The 25,142-nt window shown below is 45.2% G+C and overlaps 1 protein-coding gene across 1 annotated transcript in view; it reads left to right on the top strand.

Moving 5' to 3' along the window:
• The window catches only part of LOC137369430 (thioredoxin-like), a 47,904-nt gene that overhangs the window by 17,581 nt on the left and 5,181 nt on the right, over positions 1-25,142 (top strand). The window contains exon 3 of the mRNA XM_068030630.1: positions 17,607-17,666. Within this exon, the coding sequence (XP_067886731.1) occupies positions 17,607-17,666 (60 nt within the window). The remainder of the gene's footprint in view (positions 1-17,606; positions 17,667-25,142) is intronic.

Raw genomic sequence — 25,142 nt, 5'->3', positions numbered from 1 at the left:
CTATGTTTCCATATCAGTAGACTGGAAGCCAAGAGGTTTATGCTAAACTGTATAATACTTGGTCAGACCATGTCTTGACGGCTGGGGTAAGTTCAGAGTCAGCATCAGCTGACTGTCACAACAGCAACTTGCATTTATATAGCACATTTAATGTAGTAAAGTGCTCCACGGTGTTTCATAGGAGCGTTATCAAACACAATTTTGGAGTGGGCCACTTAAATTATTAGGGTAACTGAAAAAGGTAGGTTTTAAGGAGTGTCTTAAAAGAGGAAAGGCTGAGTGATTTAGTGAGGGAATTCCAGAGCTTAGGGCCTAGGCAAGAGGTTATTTATTTCCCCCTTTTTTGAAACATAGAAACAAAGAAAATAGGAGCAGGAGTAGGCCATTCAGCCCTTCGAGCCTGCACTACCATTCAATACGATCATGGCTGTTCGTCCAAACTGAATGCCCTGTTCCTGCTTTGTCCCTGTATCCCTTGATTCCTTTAGCCCTAAGAACCATATCTAATTCTTTCTTGAATATATTTAATGATTTGGCTCAACTGTTTTCTGTGGTAGAGAATTCCACAGGTTCACCACTCTCTGGGTGAAGAAATTCCTCCTCATCTCAGTCCTAAATGGCTTACCCCTTATCCTTAGACTGTGACCCCTGGTCAGGGACTGCTCTGCCATCGGGAACATCCTTCCTGCATCTAGTCTGTCCAGTCCAGTTAGAATTTTGTAGGTTTCTATGAGATACCCTCTCATTCTTCTATACTCTAGCGAATACAAGCCTAATCAACCCAATCTCTCTTCATACGTCGGTCCTGCCATCCCAGGAATCGGGAATCTCAGGAACCTTCGCTGTGCTCCCTCCATAGCAAGAACATCCTTCCTCAGATAAGGAGACCAAAACTGCACACAAGTTGTATTCTGCAACTTTTCGATGCAGAGAAGCAAGACAGGACTCCCAGAAATTTGGGGTGACCGTTACAACTTGTCGTGATTACTGCCAGGCAATGAATTCCCATAAATAAACACTGAAAAAAAAAGCCACGTTGTAAATGCACTTTAACCAGTCATACTTGATCTCTGCCAAAACTGGTATTGCATGGATTTCCGCTGATCTTGAGTCTTTTCATCAATGCATCCATATAGGAAGGACATCCAACCTTGTTGGGTAGCTGTAGAATGGAGAGGTGAGTATTATAAGGACCAGAGGAAGGTAAACTACTAGTTTTGAAGGATGCTTCTTAAGTATTTGTGTGCTTTTATTTGTTTTTCAAATATTTTGTTGCTTACCTAATTCGTCATGAGTCTTTGTGCCTCAGTTTCTGGCCGTGCCAGAATTTGTTTATGCCCTCACAGATGTGAGAAATGGATTTCCCCACTGGAATCTCTTTTTGGTCAGGAGAAGAGAACAGAAGAGAACCAAGGGATGCCAGGCAGATGAAGTTGGCACCATAGGATGATTCTTCCCACCTGCTGTTGGCCTGCACAGGCAGGGTGTTTTTAATGTAAGAAATAGGAGCAGGTGTAGGCTAGGCAGTCTCACACCTGCTTTGCCTTCAGTAAGGTTGTGGCTGAAGCTGGAATTGATCCAGGAATCCTGTGGTGAGGTTCTGAGAAAGAGTTGTTTCTAATGATGTAATCCAACGTACAACCACATCACTGTTAGTGAAAGTCACTTCAGGAGAGAACTGGCTAAGATTAATTGAGTAAATAGACTGGGAAGTAAGTGAACAGTGGGAAACTTTTAAAACAATTCAAAGGGTTCAACAAAAGTACATTCTGTTCAAAAACAAAAACTCGTCCAGAAAGACCCATCCTTGGCTCACTCGAAGTTAAGGAGAGTATTAGACTAACAGAAGTGGCTTACAATGTTGCAAAAAAGAGTAGCCAGTCTGAGGATTGGGAGTGTTTTATAAACCAGCAAAGGACCACCAAAAAGTTGATAAAAAGGGAAAAAATGGAATGAGAGTAAACTAGCCTGCAATATAAAAACCGATTGTAAGAACTTTTTATAAGTACATAAAAAGGAAGAGAGTAGCTAAAGTAGACGTTGGTCCCTTAGAGGCAGAGACAGGAGAAATCATCATGGGGAATGATGAAATGGCAGAGGCATTGAACAAATATTTTGTGTCCATCTTCACAGTAGAAGACACGAGTTCCATACCAGAAATAGGCAGTAACCTAGGGGCTAAAAGAATGGGGAAATTAAGGATATTGATATCAGTCGAGAAAAAGTATTGGAGAAACTTGAGGGACTAAAATCTCACAAATCCCCCCTATCTGATGGCCTACATCCGAGGATTCTAAAAGAGATAGCTGCAGAGATAGTGGATGCGCTGTTTATGATTTTCCAGAATTCCTTAGATTCAGGAATGGCCCTGTCAGATTGGAAGTTAGCAAATGTTACGCCACTTTTCAAGAAAGGAGGGAGAGAGAAAACAAGGAACTAAAGGCCAGTTAGCCTAACATCAGTCGTTGGGAAGATGCTGGAAACTATTATTAAAGAAGTCTTAACATTGCACTTGGAAAAGCATAGTATGATTAAAACAAGTCAGCACAGTTTTACCAAAAGGAGATGCTGTTTGACAAATTAATTAGAGTTTTTTGAGGATGTAACTGGTAGGGTAGATAAAGGAGAACCAGTAGACGTGGTATACCTGGATTTTAAAAAGGCATTTGATAAGGTGCCACCTAAAAGATTAAAAGGCAAGATAAGGGCTTGTGGTGTTGGGGCAATATATTAGCATGGATAGAGGATTGGTTAACAGACAGGAAGCAGAGAGTGAGCATAAATGGGGCATTTTCAAGTTGGTAGGCAGTGAATAGTGGGGTACCGCAAAGATCAGTGCTGGAGCCTCAGCTATTTACACTCTATTAATTTTTTTTTATTCATTCATGGGATGTGGGCGTCACTGGCTAGGCCAGCATTTATTACCCTAATTGCCCTTGAGAAGGTAAGCTGCCTTCTTGAACCACTGCAGTCCATGTGGGGTAGGTACACCCACAGGATGAAGAGATAGAGTAATGTATCTAGGTGTGCTGATAATACAAAGCTCAGTGGAAAGGTAAGCTGTGGGGAGGATATAGAGAGGCTGCAAAGAGATATAGACAGGTTTAAATGAGTGGGCAACAAGATGGCAAATGGAATATAATGTAGGGAAGTGTGAAGTTGTTCACTTTGCATAAAAATAGAAAAGCGGAATTTTTTTTTTTAAAGGTTTGAAACTGCTACTCGTACAAGAACACACAAAGTTAACATGCAGGTGCAGCAGGCTATTAGAAAGGCAAATGGCCTGTTGGCCTTAATTGCAAGGGAATTGGAGTGCAGGAATAACGAAGTCTTACTAAAATTGTGCAGGGCTTTGTTGAGACCGCACCTGGAATACTGTGCAGTTTTGGTCTCCACATTTAAGAAAGGATATACATGCAGTGGAGGCAGTGCAGCGAAGATTTACGAAATTAGTCCCTGGGATGAGGGGGTTTTCCTATGATGACAGGCTGAGTAAATTGGACCTATATTCTCTGGAGTTTAGAAGAATGAGAGGCGATCTAATTGAGATATACAAGATTTTGAAAAGGCTTAATAGGGTAGAAGCTGAGAGATTGTTCCCACTGATCAGGGAATCTAGAACATGGGGACACAGTCTCAGGATAAGGGGTCAATCATTCAGGACTGAGATGATGAGAAATTAATTCACTCAAAGGGTTGTGAATCCCTGGAATTCTCTACCCCAGAGAGTTGTGGATGTTCCATCATTGAATACATTTAAGGCTGGGATAGGTAGGTTTTTGATCTAACAGGGAATCAAGGGATACAGGGAGTAGGCAGGAACGTGGAATTGAAGCCCAACATCAGCCATGATCGTATTGAATGGCGGAGCAGGCTCGATGGTCCATATGGTTTACTTCTCCTATTTCTTGTAGGTATGCTACACTGCTGCATTATAGGGAAGGTACCATGGAATGTCAAAGAGGGCAATGTTTCTTGTACTCATGCAGCATAATATTCATTTTGCCATCCTGAAACTGGATTTGGTGGAGCACTGCTGTTACTTGACCCCAGTTTTCACCTAGGTTCAAAAGGTGGTTAATGCATTCTAAAGGCTGTCTGCATTTTTGCCCCCATTCCTCTTCTGGTTTGCAACAACACAGTTTGAGTCAGCATGAGAGACTTGATGGTAGATTATAGGGATCAGATTTGATTCATGCAGCACAGGTGATCAGACTCTATGGTACAAAAGTATTGTTTTGGATTCTCTCTTTCTTTCCATCTCTCCAATTAACCTTGTATACATCCCAGTTTGCTTATTTCAAAGATGCATTTCAGAGATGCAACATCATGATTTATCTGTCCTTGAATCTGCTTGAGAACAGTTTATTTATTGAAATTGTCTTGGTGATTTTACTTCAAAGGTACTTTCCTGTTTCAGTGCTGTATCTCTAAATAAATAAATAAACATTGCAGTGAGCCCCACTGTGGGTCGCGCTGTGGCTGTTCTGCTTGTGCACAAGTCAATAAAAGTAGGTTGAGAGTACTCACCGTGCTGAGTCTGTTTATTTTACAACAGAGCTAAATTAGGTATTAGTGATTGACAAGTTTGGGTTTTGGCTTGATGTTTATGCAAAGAAAGAAAGATGAATGAATGAGTAAGAGCAGGACACTGCACAGTGAGATGATGGATTGATTTCAACAACATAAAGGTGTATTTGGACCTTGGTGAAGTTCAGGGAGCACTAATTATGGTGTATAGATGTGGCCAAAGGGGAAGGAGACTAGTTATATTGCCCATGTGTCAAGCTTTTTTTCTTTTATCCCACCCAGGGCAGATGACCAAAAGCTTGGTCAGAGAGGTAGGCTTTAAGGAGCACCTTTAGGAGGAAAGAGAGATAGAGAAGTTTAGGGAGGGTATTCCAGAGCTCAGAATCTAGGCACCTGAAGGCTAGGCCGCCAGGGCGGGTGCGATTAACATCAGGGATGGCCAAGAGGCCTGAATTAGAGGAGCATAGATATCTCAGAAGGTTGTGGGGCTGGAGGATATTGGAGATGGGGAGGTGCGAGTCAATGGGAAGATTTGAATTCAAGGATGAGAATTTTAAAATCGTGGCATTGCTTAATCAGGAGCCGTTATAGGTCAGCAAGTACAGGGTGATAGGAGAATGGGACTTGGTGCAAGTTAAGACATGAGCAGCAAAGTTTTGGATGGCCTAAAGCTACAGAGTGTAGAATGTGAGGGGTCACCCAGGAGTAGTCAAGTCTAGAGGTAACAAAGGAATGGATGAGGGGACCATTCTAAGACTTTAAAGGCCTGTGATCTGAAGGAAGTTGATAAATGTGGAGTGCAATCATCAGCTAAAGACTATTTGAAGCTTAGCAGGAACAGTAAAGGGAAATTTTAAAGGAGCACTGAAATATCAAGAACTGAAAACAGTGAGAAAGTGGGGAGCTATTGGAGGCCAGAGGTGAGGGAGATCACCCATTATTTGAGTTTCTTGTGCACTGTTCAGGATTTTGAAAGAGATTTTCAAGTAAGTGAACAGTAAGAACATGACCAGGAAGACTGAAATGAATCGGCACCACCAGAGATAATAGAGGCAGAAGTCAGTGCAGTGATCAAAAAGATGAAAGCAAAGGAAGTACTTTGAATCGACAAGATACCAACAGAATGCCTGAAAGTGCTCAATGATCCTGGCATTGAGAACTGACAGAACTCTGCAACAAAATTTACAGAACAGCATTCATACCTGTGGATGTTTTGTAGCCAGTTTGCATTTAAGCTCCCAGAAAAACCAAAAACCCTGCAGTGTTCAGAGCACAGGACAATAAGCCTCATGAGCCATGTGATGAAAATGATTTTAATAATCATTTTGGAAAGAAATGACCAATCTATAGAAGTAAAGATAATGACTGAGTCAGGATTCAGACCAAAGAAAGGAACAAGCGATGGCATCTTTAACTTGAGAGTAGTTATTGAAAGATACCTGGAAGTACAAAAATCAGTGTATGTATACTTTATAGACTGAGAAAGCATTTGATAGAGTCAACCATCAGAAAATAATGGAGTGCTTAAACACACTAGAAATTGACAGGAATGATAAAAGGATAATTCTGAATCGAAATTGGAAGCAATTAGCAGTGATGAGACATTTATTTTTTTATTTATTTAGAGATACAGCACTGAAACAGGCCCTTCAGCCACTGAGTCTGTGCCGACCATCAACCACCCATTTATACTAATCCTACACTAATCCTATATTCCTACCACATCCCCACCTGTCCCTATATTTCCCTAATACTAGGGGCAATTTATAATGGCCAATTTACCTATCAACCTGCAAGTCTTTGGCTGTGGGAGGAAACCGGAGCACCCGGCGAAAACCCACGCGATCACAGGGAGAACTTGCAAACTCCACACAGGCAGTACCCAGAATTTGACCCGGGTCGCTGGAGCTGTGAGGCTGCAGTGCTAACCACAATGCCGTCCATAACATGATAGCGGCTTGGCAGACAGTTTCCCAATCAAATGAGGAGCATGCCAGGGTTGTGTTGTGTCACCTAAACTGTTCAACCTGTACACTGAAACTATCTTCAGAGACATAGAACATCTACCAGGTTGCAATATTGGTGGGTTGAACATTAACAACTTGAGATACACAAATGACATTGCACTGATTGCAGAGTCAGAAGAGGCCCTACAGGAAATCGTGAACAAAGTGAATGCAAGGAGTGTGGAATATAGGTTAAGAATGAATGTGAAGAAAACCAAGAAAATGGTGATAAGCAGGGACTTAACCCCGGAAGAGAAAATTGAAGTAAATGGACAATTCCTGGAACAAGTGAAAAGGTTTACATATCTTGGGCAGATTATCACAGATGATGGGAGATCTGACCGTGAGATCCGAAGGAGAATTGAGATAGCCAAGACTAGCTTTGTCACATTAAAGAAACTGACCCTGAATCTTAGGAAAAGAATGCTGAGGGGCTACATTTAATCATCTGTTATATATCTTGGAGACATGGAGAACAAACAAAGAGACTATTGATATGTTGAATGCATTTGAGATGTGGATGTATTGGAGGATGTTCCTCATATCCTACACAGACAGACTAATAAATAAGTGTTGGAAATGGCTGTGTTACACAGGTTTTATTTTTGTACTAAAAACTTCGAATTCTGTATGTTTTTAAAAAACTGAAAAAGGATTCTTCGGTGGACATTGACACCTGCAAATCGCTGAAATCTTTGGATGTTAATTTTGTATACGTGAATAGGAAAGCAGGCAATTTCAAAGAAACCAGCAACGGGTTTTGACCTCCTCAGAGCAACACTTTGAATGATGGGTAGACTCTCTCTGGTCATGTGATTGGCTCAGGAAGTTTTGCTTTCACTTTGGACCTTTTTTTTAAAAAACACAGTTGGGCAAAGAGCAGGCATTTGAAAATTGGCTTTGATCTGCCTGGAGACCAGAGCGAAAGACCCAGGAAAAAAGTGTTGCCTCTCTCTCTGAAGGAAGCCTGCATCTCTTTAGAAGAAACCTCTGTATTAAAGGCCTGCTCAGGCCTGGGGGATAAAACCCTGACCTGGATCCGGCCCCAGTCCTTCCATTTTTTATCCGCGCTCAACCGAACCAGACACAAGCCCAACCCGACCACTGGAATGTTCACTTTCTCCAGTTGACCGCATTCATTTTACATCCATAGTGCACTCGCTTTACTTACCACTTTTGAATGGATGGAATGGAAGGAAGGTGCAGCATGAGTGCGATGATGTCATAGAGACTCTCATTTCGCCGCCTCAGTGCCTATGGAGTACGGATGCACGTTTCCCTCCTTGACGTCCCGGCCTCCCAGCTCGGGCAGGCTTTTCAAATTTTGACGCTTACTTACTGAACTTCCCTTTTTCTCCCCCCCCCCCCCCTCCCCCAACAGAGCAAAAGGTGGTACAGTGTGTGTCCGACCCGACCCGAACTAGACACATGTCATCGGGTCCCTTCTGGTCAGGTAGCAGGCCTTTTACTCTGTATGTCAGAGGTAGCATATTTCTATTGCCTCCTGTCTCTGAAGAATCCCTGCATCAAGTGTGGTTCTTGTTGCCTCCTATGTTTTAAGAAATCCTGAAATCTGAAGAAATATTCTGCTAGACTGCTATTTTAAGACATAAGCAGACCTGTTGCTACACCCCTGCTGAAAGACCTATGTGAAGGCTGCTGCAGCTGAATTGCCTTGACTGCCTACCCATCAAAGACTGTTCATCTACCTTGGCTGGACAGACTTCGAGTGGAATTTGACTATTCGACTCTGGGACACCTCACCAAACCGAAGAATTTCCTACCCGAACATGACAAACTAATTTATTTTATTAATCCTTCTATTCCTAAGAAACAGCTGTAAACCAAAAAATCCTTTTTCCCCGGTTAACCGGTTTCTTTTTGTGTATGTGCACGTGTATGAGTGCTAGGGAAATAAGGAGCTGTTTGTACATAGATTTATCTCATTATTTGTTAAGACTTAGTTTATTAATTAATCAACAACAAAAATTAACTATTTAAGAAACCTGGTTGGTGTGCTTTATTCTGGGGGGCAAATAGAATATGGAATTGGTTGTTCGGTAAGTGGGAAAATTTATTGATCTGCTGTGACTGTGGCGAAGCGGGACTGAATTAACAGTGCACTCCTCATGCCTCAGTCATAACAGCTGGAGAAAAGAGAAAATTAATACATAACATCAAAGAGACAAAGACACAATGCTTCAGTCACATCATTAGTGCAGAAGATTGTCTCTATCATTGCAAGGGAAGATTAGAAAATATAGGAGAGCAAAGCAGTGAAGAAAATGGCTGACCGGTATAATGGACTGGATGCAGTTGACCCATGAATAATGTGTAAGGGCAGACAGAGGTGGAGATCCATGGCAGTTAACCTTCTAGGAAGAAGATGATACCAACGAACGAGCGAACAGTATTCAAGACTTGGATGGACTTGGGTTTTTAGAGGGTTGAAGAATTTTGTAAAGGGTAAAGAAACGTTTGGCACACGAGGAAACTGAGCCACTTGGAGTCAGCTTTAACCATGGAAAAAAATGGGAGCTCCACTTGCAGTCAGAGGATGACTGAAACCAGTGCTGTCAGTGGTATAGATAAACTAAAGATGGAGCAGACAATGGTAAGAGGTGGCAGCTTTTGATTTGGCTTGCAAAAGAGACATGCAGAAAGCTGGATATCCTCCAGGGAGCAGGAATAAGACTTTTGCCTGTGGAATTACTCAGCACAAATTTGGATACAAGCTACTTTCTATCTGTTAATTTTAATACTGACACCCAAGTCTGTGACTGGCGCTCCCGATGATGTAAGCTGTTACTAGATCGGGAGGAACTGTTCCCACTCATGAAAGGATCGAGAATGAGAAGGCACGGATTTAAAGTAATTGGCAAAAGTGACATGAGGAACAACTTTTTCACGCAGCAAGTGGTTAAGGTCTGGAATGCACCGTCAGTGTGGTGGAGGCAGGTTCAATCAAGGCATTCAAGAAGGAATTGGATAGTTATCTGAAAAGGAAGAATGTGCAGAGTTACGGGGAAAAGGCAGAGGAATGGCACTGGTGAATCGCTCAGTCGGAAAGCTGGTGCAGACATGATTGGCCGAATGGTCTCCTGTACTGTAATAATTCTGAGAGTGGGAGAGGATAGAAAAATCTGCCATTGTTCCTTTTTAAATCATTTACTTCTTTCTTTCTAAATTTGTCATAAAAAGAATAGCTTCACCATTACTTCATAGCTGCCAAGTTCACTACCTGGACTTGTACTGTGTTCATGTGCGTATAAGATTTGCATTCTGTGTATCTTCATACCTGATGACTAAAATGTCAGGTAACGCATCCAGACCCTCCTTTCTGTAATTTTATTTCCATTACTTACATTTTACTGCATAACAAGATTTGTACTGGTAAATATTTGCTTGCATTTCTCAACGTTTGATTACCAGTACCATCTTATCTGTTCAATGTTAATGTATTTGCAATTCCTTCTGGGGAGCAATCTGCTGTACTGTGAAACTCTGCTATTTGTCCATCATTATCTTGAACAGTAGAATTCCTTTGTCACGAGGGGCATGGGTGGGTATTTGGATTAAATGCGAGGATTTGGGATAGAGATGTGGAAATGTGGACAATTGCTCGGACTCCTAGCCCTAACCCAGGAAAAACTATGAAAACAAGTTTAGAGAAAGCAAGACTAAACTCCTGGCTGCATGATCTGTGAGGTCATGTCAGCAGTAAAATGTTCCAACTGGTTTGTTCGGATAGGGAAGCTCAGCAGACAAAAAGATGACTCATTCACTAACTATTGCAAATTCGTTATCTCCAGACTGGATGTGCTAAGCTTTAGAAACAGTGATAATGGGATGCAGTTTGGAGCTAATCTTCTTTCTTTCTTTTGGGCCTCCTTATCTCGAGAGACAATGGATACGCGCCTGGAGGTGGTCAGTGGTTTGTGAAGCAGCGCCTGGAGTGGCTATAAAGGCCAATTCTGGAGTGACAGGCTCTTCCACAGGTGCTGCAGAGAAATTTGTTTGTTGGGGCTGTTGCACAGTTGGCTCTCCCCTTGCGCCTCTGTCTTTTTTCCTGCCAACTACTAAGTCTCTTCGACTCGCCACAATTTAGCCCTGTCTTTATGGCTGCCCGCCAGCTCTGGCGAATGCTGGCAACTGACTCCCACGACTTGTGATCAATGTCACACGATTTCATGTCGCGTTTGCAGACGTCTTTATAACGGAGACATGGACGGCCGGTGGGTCTGATACCAGTGGCGAGCTCGCTGTACAATGTGTCTTTGGGGATCCTGCCATCTTCCATGCGGCTCACATGGCCAAGCCATCTCAAGCGCCGCTGACTCAGTAGTGTGTATAAGCTGGGGATGTTGGCCGCTTCAAGGACTTCTGTGTTGGAGATATAGTCCTGCCACCTGATGCCAAGTATTCTCCGAAGGCAGCGAAGATGGAATGAATTGAGACGTCGCTCTTGGCTGGCATACGTTGTCCAGGCCTCGCTGCCGTAGAGCAAGGTACTGAGGACACAGGCCTGATACACTCGGACTTTTGTGTTCCGTGTCAGTGCGCCATTTTCCCACACTCTCTTGGCCAGTCTGAACATAGCAGTGGAAGCCTTACCCATGCGCTTGTTGATTTCTGCATCTAGAGACAGGTTACTGGTGATAGTTGAGCCTAGGTAGGTGAACTCTTGAACCACTTCCAGAGCGTGGTCGCCCATATTGATGGATGGAGCATTTCTGACATCCTGCCCCATGATGTTCGTTTTCTTGAGGCTGATGGTTAGGCCAAATTCATTGCAGGCAGACGCAAACCTGTCGATGAGACTCTGCAGGCATTCTTCAGTGTGAGATGTTAAAGCAGCATCGTCAGCAAAGAGGAGTTCTCTGATGAGGACTTTCCGTACTTTGGACTTCGCTCTTAGACGGGCAAGGTTGAACAACCTGCCCCCTGATCTTGTGTGGAGGAAAATTCCTTCTTCAGAGGATTTGAACGCATGTGAAAGCAGCAGGGAGAAGAAAATCCCAAAAAGTGTGGGTGCGAGAACACAGCCCTGTTTCACACCACTCAGGATAGGAAAGGGCTCTGATGAGGAGCCACCATGTTGAATTGTGCCTTTCATATTGTCATGGAATGAGGTGATGATACTTAGTAGCTTTGGTGGACATCCGATCTTTTCTAGTAGTCTGAAGAGACCACGTCTGCTGACGAGGTCAAAGGCTTTGGTGAGATCAATGAAAGCAATGTAGAGGGGCATCTGTTGTTCACGGCATTTCTCCTGTATCTGACGAAGGGAGAACAGCATGTCAATAGTCGATCTCTCTGCACGAAAGCCACACTGTGCCTCAGGGTAGACGCGCTCGGCCAGCTTCTGGAGCCTGTTCAGAGCGACTCGAGCAAAGACTTTCCCCACTATGCTGAGCAGGGAGATTCCACGGTAGTTGTTGCAGTCACCGCGGTCACCTTTGTTTTTATAGAGGGTGATGATGTTGGCATCGCGCATGTCCTGGGGTACTGCTCCCTCGTCCCAGCACAGGCATAGCAGTTCATGTAGTGCTGAGAGTATAGCAGGCTTGGCACTCTTGATTATTTCAGGGGTAATGCTGTCCTTCCCAGGGGCTTTTCCGCTGGCTAGGGAATCAATGGCATCACTGAGTTCCGATTTGGTTGGCTGTATGTCCAGCTCATCCATGACTGGTAGAGGCTGGGCTGCATTGAGGGCAGTCTCAGTGACAGCATTCTCCCTGGAGTACAGTTCTAGGTAGTGCTCAACCCAGCGGTCCATCTGTTTGCGTTGGTCAGTGATTATGTCCCCCGATTTAGATTTGAGGGGGGTGATCTTCTTGATGGTTGGCCCAAGAGCTCTCTTCATGCCATCATACATTCCTCTGATGTTTCCGGTGTCTGAGGCCAGCTGAATATGACTGCATAGGTGTTGCCAGTAGTCGTTTGCGCAACGCCTAGCTGTTCTTTGTGCAGTACTTCTGGCTGCTTTAAGTGCTGCGGATGTTAAATCGCTGGGGGCTTTCTTGTAGTTCAAAAGTGCAATGCGCTTAGCGGCTATGACAGGTTCCAGTTCTTCATTATGAGATTGAAACCAGTCTGCATTTCTCTTCGCACTTTTGCCGTAGGTGGTCAAAGCTGACTCATAGATGGCGTCTCTGATGTGGGCCCACTTGGTCTCAGCATCCCCTGTGGGAGTGTTTTGAAGGGCTGTTACAAGTGAATTTAGAAATTTTTGTAACAGCTGTGGGTGAGAAATTCTGCTCGTGTTGATGCGCGGGTGGCCCTTCTGCTTGGAATGATGCAACTTCTTTGGTCTGAGTCTAACCTTGCTGCACACCAGGGAGTGGTCGGTGTCGCAGTCCGCACTGTGGAAGCTGCGTGTGATTTGAACACTGTTTAAGGCGGCTCGCCTTGTGACAATGAGGTCTAGCTGGTGCCAACGACGTGATCTTGGGTGCCTCCATGAAACCTGGTGACAGGGTTTAGTGTGAAAGAACGAGTTGGTGATGCAGAGGTTATGATAGGTACACAACTCAAGCAGTCTCTGCCCGTTCTCATTCATCCTTCCAACGCCATAGCGCCCAAGGCAGGAGGGCTAATTCACTAACTATTGCAAATTCGTTATCTCCAGACTGGATGTGCTAAGCTTTAGAAACAGTGATAATGGGATGCAGTTTGGAGCTAATCTAATCACACTAATTGTCTCAAGGAGTAGACGGAACTCATGACAGAGATGGTGATGTAAAATAAGAACAAGCTGCTGGACCTTCCGCTTCTGTAAATTGCCTAGGCAACCACACTAAAATTTGAATAATAAGTGACGTATGCTCTGAAATGTATAAATGCTACCTCGCATTGTTTTAAATTTAACTCACTTGTGACACTGTTAGTGGGGCGTGTGGTCCTGCACAGTAGAATCAACTGAGTTCAGCTTGCAAGCAATAAAGAGTGATTGATTTTAAATGGTGTTGAGACTTCTTTACCTATACAGGTCTGAACGGATTCTTACATTGAAACATACTTGGTTTACTTACACAATGTTGTGTAGTCATCTACCAGGTTAGGCATTAACAGTGAAACCTGGTCCTGAAGTATTGCATGGAATTTACAGCACAGAAACTGACCATTCGGTCCACCTGGTCTATGCTGGTGTTTATGCTCTGCATAAGCTTCCTTCCACCCTATCAGCCTGTCTTTCTATTCCTTTCTCTCATACTTCAATAGCTTCCCCTTTAATGCATCCATGCTATTTGCCTCAACCACTCCATGTAGTAGCAAGTACAAAGATCTTTGGGTAGCATAGGATTTGCCAGTATTTTATGGCATGCCAATAAAAGACCCAATCAAAACACCTCTTGTGGATCTCGCCATTATTCTCACCAAACAAACCTGTTTACAGGGCAGGATTGAAGAAGACAGGAACACATCACCGTCTGCCTCCTCATCCAAGAAGCAGTGCTTGCAGTGAGTTATGTTGGGGACATTTAAAGAAAGACAAGAAAATACTACTTGGAAATACTGGAAGGATTAGGATTTCTAGATCTGAAAAGGCATGAAAATCATGCTCCTAAAATTCTGGAACCATTCTACAGTACTCCTGCTCCACTGTCAGTGGGACTCCTTTGGAATAGCAAGAAAAATAGGTCAGGTCACTGCCTGCGTCGAGGATTCTGCACAGCCTGTTGAGGGCAGGGGCCTAAATGTGACCATCAACATAGGGATTGAGAGCTACCTATGTAGACCTGGGTCATCAGTTGAATGTGGTCAGTGGATATAAGCCTGAGGTCAGCAGTGGCATTTAAACTGAGGTGAGCCCCACAAAGGATTATCTCACCCCAGATCCATATGTGAAAAAAAATTTAACATCGCCAGTCTTAAACTTCTTCAAAAACACATTTACTTTTAAAATGCGCACTTCAAAAAAATGAAACGTTCCTAAATAATAATTTTTTAAAGTTTTCTTTTCAATGATTTTGGTACAGTGCTAACATAGCACCTGTACCCCTCCATTTGTATCAAGTTAACAATCCTTCTGATATCTGCTGTTTCCTATAAATTAGTCAATCAATAACCAAACGTACAATTTTAGTTTGGATTCCATAAGCCTTCATTTTTTTTTCAATTAAAGATTAAATTTGTTAATTGTCTTCTTGCAGCAAAGCTGCAGTGGTTCTCAGTATTTCAGTGAAAAAAAATTCAAATAGCCTGCCTCACCCCACTAGCTATGGATATGAACATTCAGTTGTTTTTGCCCTAGCCCCAAACCTGCAGCTTTTCCTCATTCCTCTCCCATCTCCCCTCATTCACTCCAGGCTTGTATTTGGAAGGTGACAATATGGTCATGGACTTTGAAGAGGAAAGGGAGATTAGTAATGAGGTGGTTGTTTGCAAGGACAGAGGGGCTAAAGATGTGTGTTTTTTGGACAGGAGGAAAATGAGTTTGGGGATTATCTGAGAGAGAACCACTTACAATGCCGGTTAATTTTGGCGGAGGGGTTGGTGATGGGGGCTGAGGAGAGAAGTTGGGTGGTCAGCTGTATAATAGGAATAAAGAGAGATTTTTATTTATATAGCACCTTTCACTACCTTGGAACATCCCAAAGTGCTTCACAGCCAATTAAGTAATTTTTGAAGTATTGTAATGAAAGAAACATGGCAACCACAGCAAGGTCCCACAAGCAGCAATGTGATTGACCAAATAATCCATTTTTAGTGATGTGGGTTGAGGGATAAATATTGGCCAGGACAACAGCCAGACTACTACTTTGAATTATGCCATGGGCTGTTTTAAGTACACCTGAGAAGGCAGCCGGACACTGGTTTAATGTCTCCTCCAAAAGACAGCATCTCCGACACTACTACTTCAGTACTGCACTTGAGTGTCAGCTGTAAGTAGAGCCCATGTTCAAGTCTCCAGAGTGGGACTTGAACCCACAACTTCTGACTCTGAGGCAGTAGTGCTACCCACTGAGCCTCTGCTGCAGAAGGTGGGTCTCATGCACCAGAATGTGGGAGGAACACACTGCAAGAGATGAAATGCTATGTGTTAGAGGGGCATCCAGAACCAGTGCATGATGTGAGGATTTTAAAGTTTGGCTGGAACTTTGAAACTAAGGTGTACTGACATCCGTGAGATTGTGATTCAAGCCATCTTGCAGACCCAATATTCAGGAATGAAGCAATAGATGAGCAGACAGTACTGGTGGAGGGGAAAGTTAAATATTGCAAGAATTTTACTTTTATTACAATATTAAACTTTTTTTCATTATGTTTATTCTATAACTTCAATTCTGGGTTGTATATTGTTGAAAGCACTTTTTTTTTGATGGTTGTGATTTTTTTCCACAGTGACTCCTGACAATGCAGATCATGCGCAGAGCGATCGCAGCCGTCATCAATGCCTGCGATCATTTGCCATCTTGCCAGCATGCATGTGTACTGAGGTCGCCATGCAATGACGTCCTCGCCCCTCAATAACCACGATCACTCCCTCCCACCAATCATTCAATCACTGCTTTCAATTTCCCACTACCTTCCCTCAGCCACTCGCTCCCGCCCACCACACCCACGACCCCCCCCCCCGTCCGAATGCTCCCTGTCGTGCCGCCCAGAAGGGTGGGGGACGAACCGCCAAATCGGCAAAGCGGGGAGTGAGTGGCCGAGGGGGACAGGCTGACGTGGGAGCGAGTGGCTGAGAATGGGGGTGTGGCGAGGCCGGGGGGGGGAGGGAGCAGTCGAAGTGGCAAGGATGGGAACGAGTGGCTGAGGGAAGGCAGCAGCGAGGTGGGGAGCAAGCAGTGAACAGATGGGCCCATGAGGGAGCTGCAAAGTGAAGCACGATGGCAGGAGGGAACAGGATACTGTTGAGGATGGGATGGAGATGGCGATCATGGCAATTAAGGGGGTTTGGGTTTAATTTGTTTTGTGATAAATAGAGCAGCCCCATCTTTATTACTGGCAGCTACCTGAAAAGTTTGGGGATTATCTGAGAGAGAACCACTTACAGTGCCGGTTAATTTTGGTGGGGGGGTTGGTGATGGGGGCTGAGGAGAGAAGTTGGGTGGTCAGCTGTATAATAGGAATAAAGAGAGATTTTTATTTATGTAGCACCTTTCGCTACCTTGGAACATCCCAAAGTGCTTCACAGCCAAGTGCACACAGTGATGTTTCGGTGGATGAGGCTGCATTTGCGCATGTGCCAGTACTGCGCCACGTAATGGTTGTGTTGTCAGCAAACACAGCCTTTTTTTTTGTTTACCTAAATGGGTGTTTTGAAAGTTGGTTGTATCAGTGTCAACGTTTCACTCAGTTTTTAAATGAATATGAAATTTAAGTCTGGCATCATGCCTTCTATGCTACGGACACCTCAAGGGACAACCAGGTGAAACTGGTTAAATAAATTCTAATAAGTCAGTAAAATACTAAATGAATTTGGTGATGTACTCCTGAAATATTCAACTTAAGGCAGGAATATTAGACCATAATATAGAATATTGGTAAATAGGTTTAAAATGTACGTTCAAAAGAATTTCTTCACTGAGCATGGCAAGTTTTTAGCCAAATGAGATAGTATAAGCAAAAAGTATTAAGGATGTTAAAAATGAAACTGATATAATAGGAGAATTGGGTCACTAGGAGCCAGGAGCCTGTTCTGCCATTCATTTGAAACATGACTGATCTGTATCTTAACTCCACCTTACCCGCCTTGCTTTTGTAACCTTTACTACCCTTAACAAAAATCTGTCAATCTCATTTAGAAGTTCTGAAGAAGGGTCACTGACCTGAAACATTAACTCTGCTTCTCTCTCCACAGATGCTGCCAGACCTGCTGAGTATTTCCAGCATTTCTTGTTTTTATTTCAGATTTCCAGCATACGCAGTATTTTGCTTTCATTTAGAAGGTTGCTTTTGAGCCTTTTCCCATCCCTTACTTTTCTTGTGTCCTTATTGGTTTTATTTCTCTTGATGGGTTTTGTACTATATTAATGTTTTGTGGATACCCAGCAAAGCAGAAAAGGAGCAAGTTTCAGTACTGGTTGACTGATGAAAAATGTTCTTGTATCTCGACAGGAATTGGCAGAGAAAAATCCAGGAATAATTTTCTGTGAAGTAGATGTGGATGATGCCGCAGTAAGTTGGAACCCACCAGACTTGATATTTGTTTATTTGAATGTAGATCAGTATATAAAAACATTTATTGCGCAACTCTAGTAATCTGTTATGATGTGTGTACACAAGAACAACCTTTACAAAATACTGGTTAGGCCCCAATTCCTGGCACTACACTTTAGGAAGGTTGTCAAGGTCTTAGACCTGACTGCTGAAGAGTGGGGCTGCTGTCAATCTTGCAACAAAGCAAAGTGCTACAGAAATCCAGCAGGTCAGGCAGCATCTGTGGAGAGAGAAGCAGAGTTAACTTGTCCAAGTTCACAGACCTGAAAATTAACTCTGCTTCTCTGTCCACAGATGTTGCCTGACCTGCTGAGTTACCCCAACACTTTCCACTTTGCTGCCACATACTTACCCTGATGTGTCCCAGTGTCCTGTGAAGTTGCAATCCTCCTCTTGCACTCAAGTGTAACATTCCTTCTTGTAGGCGTGCCGCACCTGGGTGAATAATCTTAATTTTGCACATTCCAGGACGTGAGACTTAAATATACCATAAAAGGTATTTGTTTCAGTGTGTTCTCTAATACCAAAAGGTATTAGAGGTTTACAGAGAACACACTGACACAAATAGAAATGCACAGGTGTCACAGCAATGTTAAATACGTCTTTCACTAAATGTTCCTCACCAACATGTGTGTCCTTTTCTCTGTGTGAATGATGTGTTCCAGCATGTAGTGCCAATGTCACATCTCTTTGCATCGTTGGCCCTTCAGGAGAGCCAGCGTATGCAATAACATCATTGCCATGCCACCATTACTCATGAGCGTCTCCACGGATGCAGTGACATGGACATTGGCTCAGTCAGCTGCTGCCTCTAATGGTTTACACAGGGATGCTGCATATGTGGACTGGTGCACAGCAGGTGAGCGAGGGTGATGTGTGGCTTGCAGAACTCGTGCCAGTTCCTTTGGAGCAGACAGCCTTTGTCTGATAAGTCACTGCTGTACATCCCTAGCTCACTGCTAGCCCTGCGTGCAGAGCCTGGGTACCATCTGCCCTCCCATGCGTCTTTCATGTTGTAGGTCCGGTGTCCTCATAGTCCAAAGAGGAATCCTGTTGACGTCTCTCCTTATCATGCCAGGCCTGGCCCCTATTGGGTGCGTCGTTGTGCAGTGCAGCAAACAAAGGAGCTGGCCTTTTTGGCCTGTAGTACAGGGCATCACCCTATCCATCCAGGCATTGGAAGCGCTCTTTCAGCATGCCGATCATTTGCTCACTGGTGGCTCTTGTAGTTCAGTGGCTGGCGTTGTATCTCTTTTCTTCAACAGTGGTGGGGTTTCTCACTGGTGTCGGGAGCTATGTCTGCAAGGGATAGCCCTTATCTCCAAGAAGCCACCCCCTCCATCTGAGCCAGTTCAGTGAGCAGCAGTGGCAGCTGGGATTGACGCAGTCCCTGGTGTCATGACAGCTGCCTGAGAAGCGGTCACAGATTTGCATGAAGCATCTGCGGTGATCACATACCAGCTTCACCTAAATTGAGAGGATTTCTGTAATGGTGATGTCTGCAGGTGGTAGCCTGGCAGTAGGCCTGATGGCCACATGAGTGCAGTCTATGAACATTACAACCTATGGTTCTCTGGCAATGGTGCCAGAACCAATGGCCTTCTGGGCCTGGCTGTGAGAGTCCGTCCTGAAGCGGACATACTCGCTGGCCCTCTGGTGCAGGGCATTGCTCACCTGCCTGATGCAGTGGTGTACTGCTGACTGTGTGACCCCACAAAGGTCTCTGGGCCCCTGCAAAGCTGCATAGGGATCAAGCTTGAGTACCACTGCCACTACGAGGACCAAAGGCATAGGATGTCCACCAAAGCCCATGGACTGCAGGTCATCTTTGAGCAGGGCACAGAGACATGTCACCACCCTCTCTACATGCGCAGTCGCCTCTGACACTGGTGCTCTGACATCCGATGGCATGTCATGTGGAGCCTGTAGATGCTCCCCTTTGGGGGCTGCTGCTCATGACCGGGGGCCTCTACGTGGATCGCACCTGCTGTGAGAGTCTGTCCTGAAGCGGACGTACTCGTTGGCCCTCCGGTGCAGGGCACTGCTGACTGTGTGACCTGTCTCTGGCGCATATGGATTCTCATGAGCAGAGGATCACACAATATAGGTTGAGCCATACCTATTTCCATGTGATAAATAAAAGTTGAACCCTTCATGTATTTGAAGGTTCACAACAGGGCAGGGACTGGTGTTGATGGGTACATCAGTCGCTTTCCTGGATCAACTATATGGCATGCTATTGCATTGCCCATCTAGGCCAACACTGAGTGGCACAGCATGACCACATCAAGATCCTACCAGCTGAATCGATTGCCCCCACCATCCATAAAACCTTAATTCTCCTGCCCTTTCTGGCACCCTCCCCACATACAGGGTGCCTAGTGTGCCATTGCTCCTTCACAAACAAGAATAAACACAGAGCGTACACGGTTAATGGAGGGACGGTACACAGTACCTCCCTTCGTGCCAGCAGAGCTTTCCCTCCAGTAATCCCAGATCCCTTCCCTTTAAGAGGGCAGAGTGGGGCCCCTGTGTCTCCTCCCCCTCCCTTCTCCCTTTAAGAATGCAGACTGAGACCCCTGTGTATCCACCACCCCCCCCCCCACCACCTTCCAGTATGCAAAGTGGGAGCCCTGTAATTCCCCTCCCCCTTTCCCCCTTTAAGAATGCAGAGTGAGATCTCTCAAAAGGAACTTGCCTTCTGCCACAAAACCTTCTGCCACAAAACCTTCTGCCTCTGTGGACCCACCAGATTTTCAAATTGTGGACGGCACGTGACGGCTGCCTGTTCGGCGAAAAATCGGGAAGTGTCAATGGAGAGGCAGCGGGCTGCATAATCATCTGTAGAAGTCAGTACCGTTTAACATATTGTAATTGGGGTGCAGCTGCCTTGTGGCGGGTGAGGCCGCACTAATGTTCCCCTCCTCCCCCCCCCCCCCCCCCCCACTGCCACCAGTAATTTGCGACGGGCCCTTCTCGATTAAAGGCCTGCTACCCGACCCAAACCCGACGGGACCGGACGACATGTGTCTGGGTCGGGTTGCACTTGCGGGTCCGGCATTCGGGCTCGGGCACGGTCGGACACGTTCTATCACAGGTAAGTGGTTCCACTGTTAATTTAATTTTTGGACTAGAAAGGTGGTTTTGTTACAGTTATTTTAAGCTTTTGCAGATCAGCAAGAAAGTGAAAAACAGTTAACTGATGGTTGGGCGTGGGAAAAAATGGAAGGACTCTGGTTGGGCTTGGGTCAGATGTTGTTCTGTCGAGCAGGCCTTTACTTCTCGACATCGCGGGTCGAGGCGGGCCTCTCCCTGCAGAGTTTTACCGGCCCCCGTGCCACGATCCGTGGCGTCGAGGGCCAGTAAAATTCAGCCCGTTCTCTTTAGAGCAGAGCAAAGGAAATTTGATTTGAGGTGTTCAAAATCATGAAGGATTTTGATAGAGTAAGCAAGGAGAAACTTTCAAATGGCAGAAGGGTCAGTAACTGAAGGGCACATATTTAAGGTAACTGGCAAAAGAACCAGATATGACATGAAGGGTAAAAAGAAAATTATGCAGCGAGTTACAATCTGGAATGCACTGCCAGAAGCAGATTCAGTAATAGCTTTTAAAAAGGAATAGGATATATACTTGAAGGGAAAACATTTGCAGGACGAAGGGGAAAGAGCAGGGGAGTGGAACTAATTGGACAGCTTTTTTGTGGAGCTGGCACAGGCACGATGGGCAGAATGACCTCTTTCTGTGCTGTAGTATTCTATGATGTATTTAACACAAAAATCCTTTGTCATTCATGATGTTAGCAAGCTCCCCATTAACATGCGATCTGGTAGACTGAAACTCAGTACAACTTTAGAAAACTAGATAAGAACCTAGGAGCAGGACAAGGCCATTTACCCTTGAGCTGATTCCACCATTCATTTAGATCATGGCTGATTTGTAACTTAACTTCATCTAATCTGTCGTGGTTCCACAAACCTTAATAGCCTTGCCTAACAAAAATCGATCAATCTTAATTTTGAAATTTTCAGTTGACCCCCAACCTCAACAGCTTTTCTTTTGGGGGGGAGGGGGTAAAGAATTCCAGATTTCCATTACCCTTTGTGTGAAGAAGCAGTGTTTCCTGACGTCACCCCTGAATGACCTAGCTCTAATTTTAAGATTATGCCCCCTTATTCTGGACTTTCCCCTCACCAGAGGAAATAGTTTTGTGCTCTCGCATTCTCTCTCCTATCAAGGGGAGGTGGTGGCATAGTGGTATTATCACTGGACTAGTAACCCAGAGACCCAGGGTATTGATCTGGGGACATGGGTTCGAATCCCACCACAGCAGAAGCTGGAATTTGAATTCAATTAATAAATCTGGAATTAAAAGCTAGTCTAATGATGGCCATGAAACCATTGTCGATTGTTGTAAAAACCCATCTGGTTCACTAATGTCTTTTGGGGAAGGAAATCTGCTGTCCTTACCTGGTCTGGCCAACATGTGACTCCAGACCCACAGCAATGTGGTTAACTCTTGCATGCCCTCTGAAATGGCCTAGCAAGCCACACAGTTGTACCTAACCGCTACGAAGTCAATAAAAAGGAATGAAACCGGACGGACCACCCAGCATCGACCTAGGCACCGGAAACGACAACAGCAAACCCAGCCCTGTCGACCCTGCAAAGTCCTCCTTACTAACATCTGGGGGGCTTGTGCCAAAGTTGGGAGAGCTGTCCCACAGATTAGTCAAGCAACAGCCTGACATAGTCATACTCATGGAATCATACCTTACAGACAATGTCCAAGACACTACAATCACTATCCCAGGGTATGTCCTTTCCCACCGACAGAGGTGGCGGGACAGTGGTCTACAGTAGGGAGGGAGTTGCCCTGGGAGTCCTCAACATCGACTACAGACCCCATGAAGTTTCATGACATTAGGTCAAACATGGGCAAGGTAACCTCCTGCTGATTACCACCTACCGCCCTCCTTCAGCTGATGAGTCAGTACTCCTCCATGTTGAACACCACTTGGAGGAAGCATTGAGGGTGGCAAGGGCACAAAATGTACTCTGGGTGGGGGACTTCAATGTCGATCACCAAGAGTGGCTCTGTAGCACCACTACTGACCGAGCTTCAGAGTACTAAAGGACATAGCTGCTAGACTGGGTCTGCGGCAGGTGGTGGGGGAACCAACACGAGGGGAAAAACATACTTGACCTTGTCCACACCAATCTGCCTGCCGCAGATACTTCTGTCCATGACTGTATTGGTAGGAGTGACCGCCGCACAGTCCTTGTGGAGACGAAATCCCACCTTCACATTGAGGATACCCTCCATCGTGTTGTGTGGCACTATTGCCGTTCTAAATGGGATAGATTTCGAACAGATCTAGCAATGCAAAACTGGGCATCCATGAGGCGCTGTGGGCCATCAGCAGCCACAGAATTGTACTCAGCCACAATCTGTAACCTCATGGCCCGGCATGTCCCCCACTCTACTATTACCATCAAGCCAGGAGACCAACCCAGGTTTAATGAAGAGTGCAGGAGGGCATGCCAGGAACAGCACTAGGCATACCTCAAAATGAGGTGTCAACCTGGTGAAGCTACAACCCAGGACTACTTGCATGCCAAACTGCATAAGCAGCATGCAATAGACAGAGCTAAACAATCCCATAACCAACGGATCAGATCTAAGCTCTGCAGTCCTGCCACATCCAGCCGTGAATGGTGGTGGACAATTAAACAATTAACTGGAGGAGGTGGCTGCACAAATATGCCCATCCTCAATGATGGGGGAGCCCAACACACCAGTGCGAAAGATAAGGCTGAAGCATTTGCAACAATCTTCAGCCAGAAGTGCCGAGTTGATGATCCATCTCGGCCTCCTCCTGAAATCCCCAGCATTACAGATGCCAGACTTCAGCGAATTCAATTCACTCTGCGTGATATCAAGAAACGACTGAAGGCACTGGTTACTGCAAAGGCTATGGATCCTGACAATATTCCAGCAATAGTACTGAAGACCTGTGCTCCAGCACTTGCCGCACCCCTAGTCAAGCTGTTTCAGTACAGCTACAACACTGGCATTTACCCGGCAATGTGGAAAATTGCCCAGGTATGTCCTGTAAACAAAAAGCAGGACAAGTCCAACCTGGCCAATTACCATCCCATCAGTCTACTCTCCATCATCAGCAAATTAATGGAAGGTGTCATCAACAGTGCCATCAAGCAGTACTTGCTTAGCAATAACCTGCTCAGTGATACCCAGTTTGGGTTCCGACAGGGCCACTCAGCACCTGACCTCATTACAGCCTCGGTTCAAACATGGACAAAAGAGCTGAACTCGAGGAGAGGTGAAAGTGACTGCCCTTGACATCAAGGTAGCATTTGACTGAGTTTGGCATGAAGGACCCCTTACAAAACTGAGGTCAGTGGGAATCGGGGAGAAAAACTTTGCTGGTTGGAGTCATACCTAGCGCAAAGGAAGATGGCTGTGGTTGTTCGAGGTCAATCATCTGAGCTCCAGGACATCACTGCAGGAGTTCCTCAGGGTAGTTTCCTCGGCCCAACCATCTTCAGCTGCTTCATTAATGACATTCCTTCAATCATAAGGTTAGAAGTGGGAATGTTCGCTGATGATTGCACAATGTTCAGCACCATTCGTGACTCCTCAAATACTGAAGCAGTCCGTGTAGAAATGCAGCAAGACCTGGACAATATCCAGGCTTGGGCTGATAAATGGCAAGTAACATTCGCGCCACAAAAGTGCCAGGCAATGACCATCTCCAACAAGAGAGAATCTAACCATCTCCCCTTGACATTCAACGGCATTATGATCGCTGAATTCCCCCACTATCAACATCCTAGGAGCTACCATTGACCAGAAACTGAAATGGAGTAACCGTATAAATACTGTGGTGACAAGAGCAGGTCAGAGGCTAGGAATCCTGCGGCGAGTAACTCGCCTCCTGACTCCCCAATGCCTGTCCACCATCTACAAGGCACAAGTCAGGAGTGTGATGGAATACTCTCCACTTGCTTGGATGGGTGCAGCTCCAACAACACTCAAGAAGCTCGACATCCAGGACAAAGCAGCCCGCTTGATTGTTTGTTTGTGGATGGTGTGCCATTCACTTCCTCCACCGCCGACGCACAGTGGCAGCAGTGTGTACCATCTACAAGATGCACTGAAGCAACGCACCAAGGCTCCTTAGACAGCAACTTCCAAACCCACGACCTCTACCCCTCGAAGGACAAGAGCAGCAGATGTATGGGAACGTCACCACCTGCAAGTTCCTCTCCAAGTCACACGCCATCCTGACTTGGAACTATATTGCCGTTCCTTCACTGTTGCTGGGTCAAAATCCTGGAACTCCCTTCCTAACAGCACTGTGGGTGTACCTATCCCACATGGACTGCAGCGGTTCAAGAAGGCAGCTCACCAC

Source organism: Heterodontus francisci, chromosome 4 (genome assembly GCF_036365525.1).
Source record: "Heterodontus francisci isolate sHetFra1 chromosome 4, sHetFra1.hap1, whole genome shotgun sequence".
Classification (NCBI taxonomy): domain Eukaryota; kingdom Metazoa; phylum Chordata; class Chondrichthyes; order Heterodontiformes; family Heterodontidae; genus Heterodontus; species Heterodontus francisci.
Note: the sequence above shows the minus strand (reverse complement) of the source record. Positions and strands in the feature narration are given on the sequence as shown.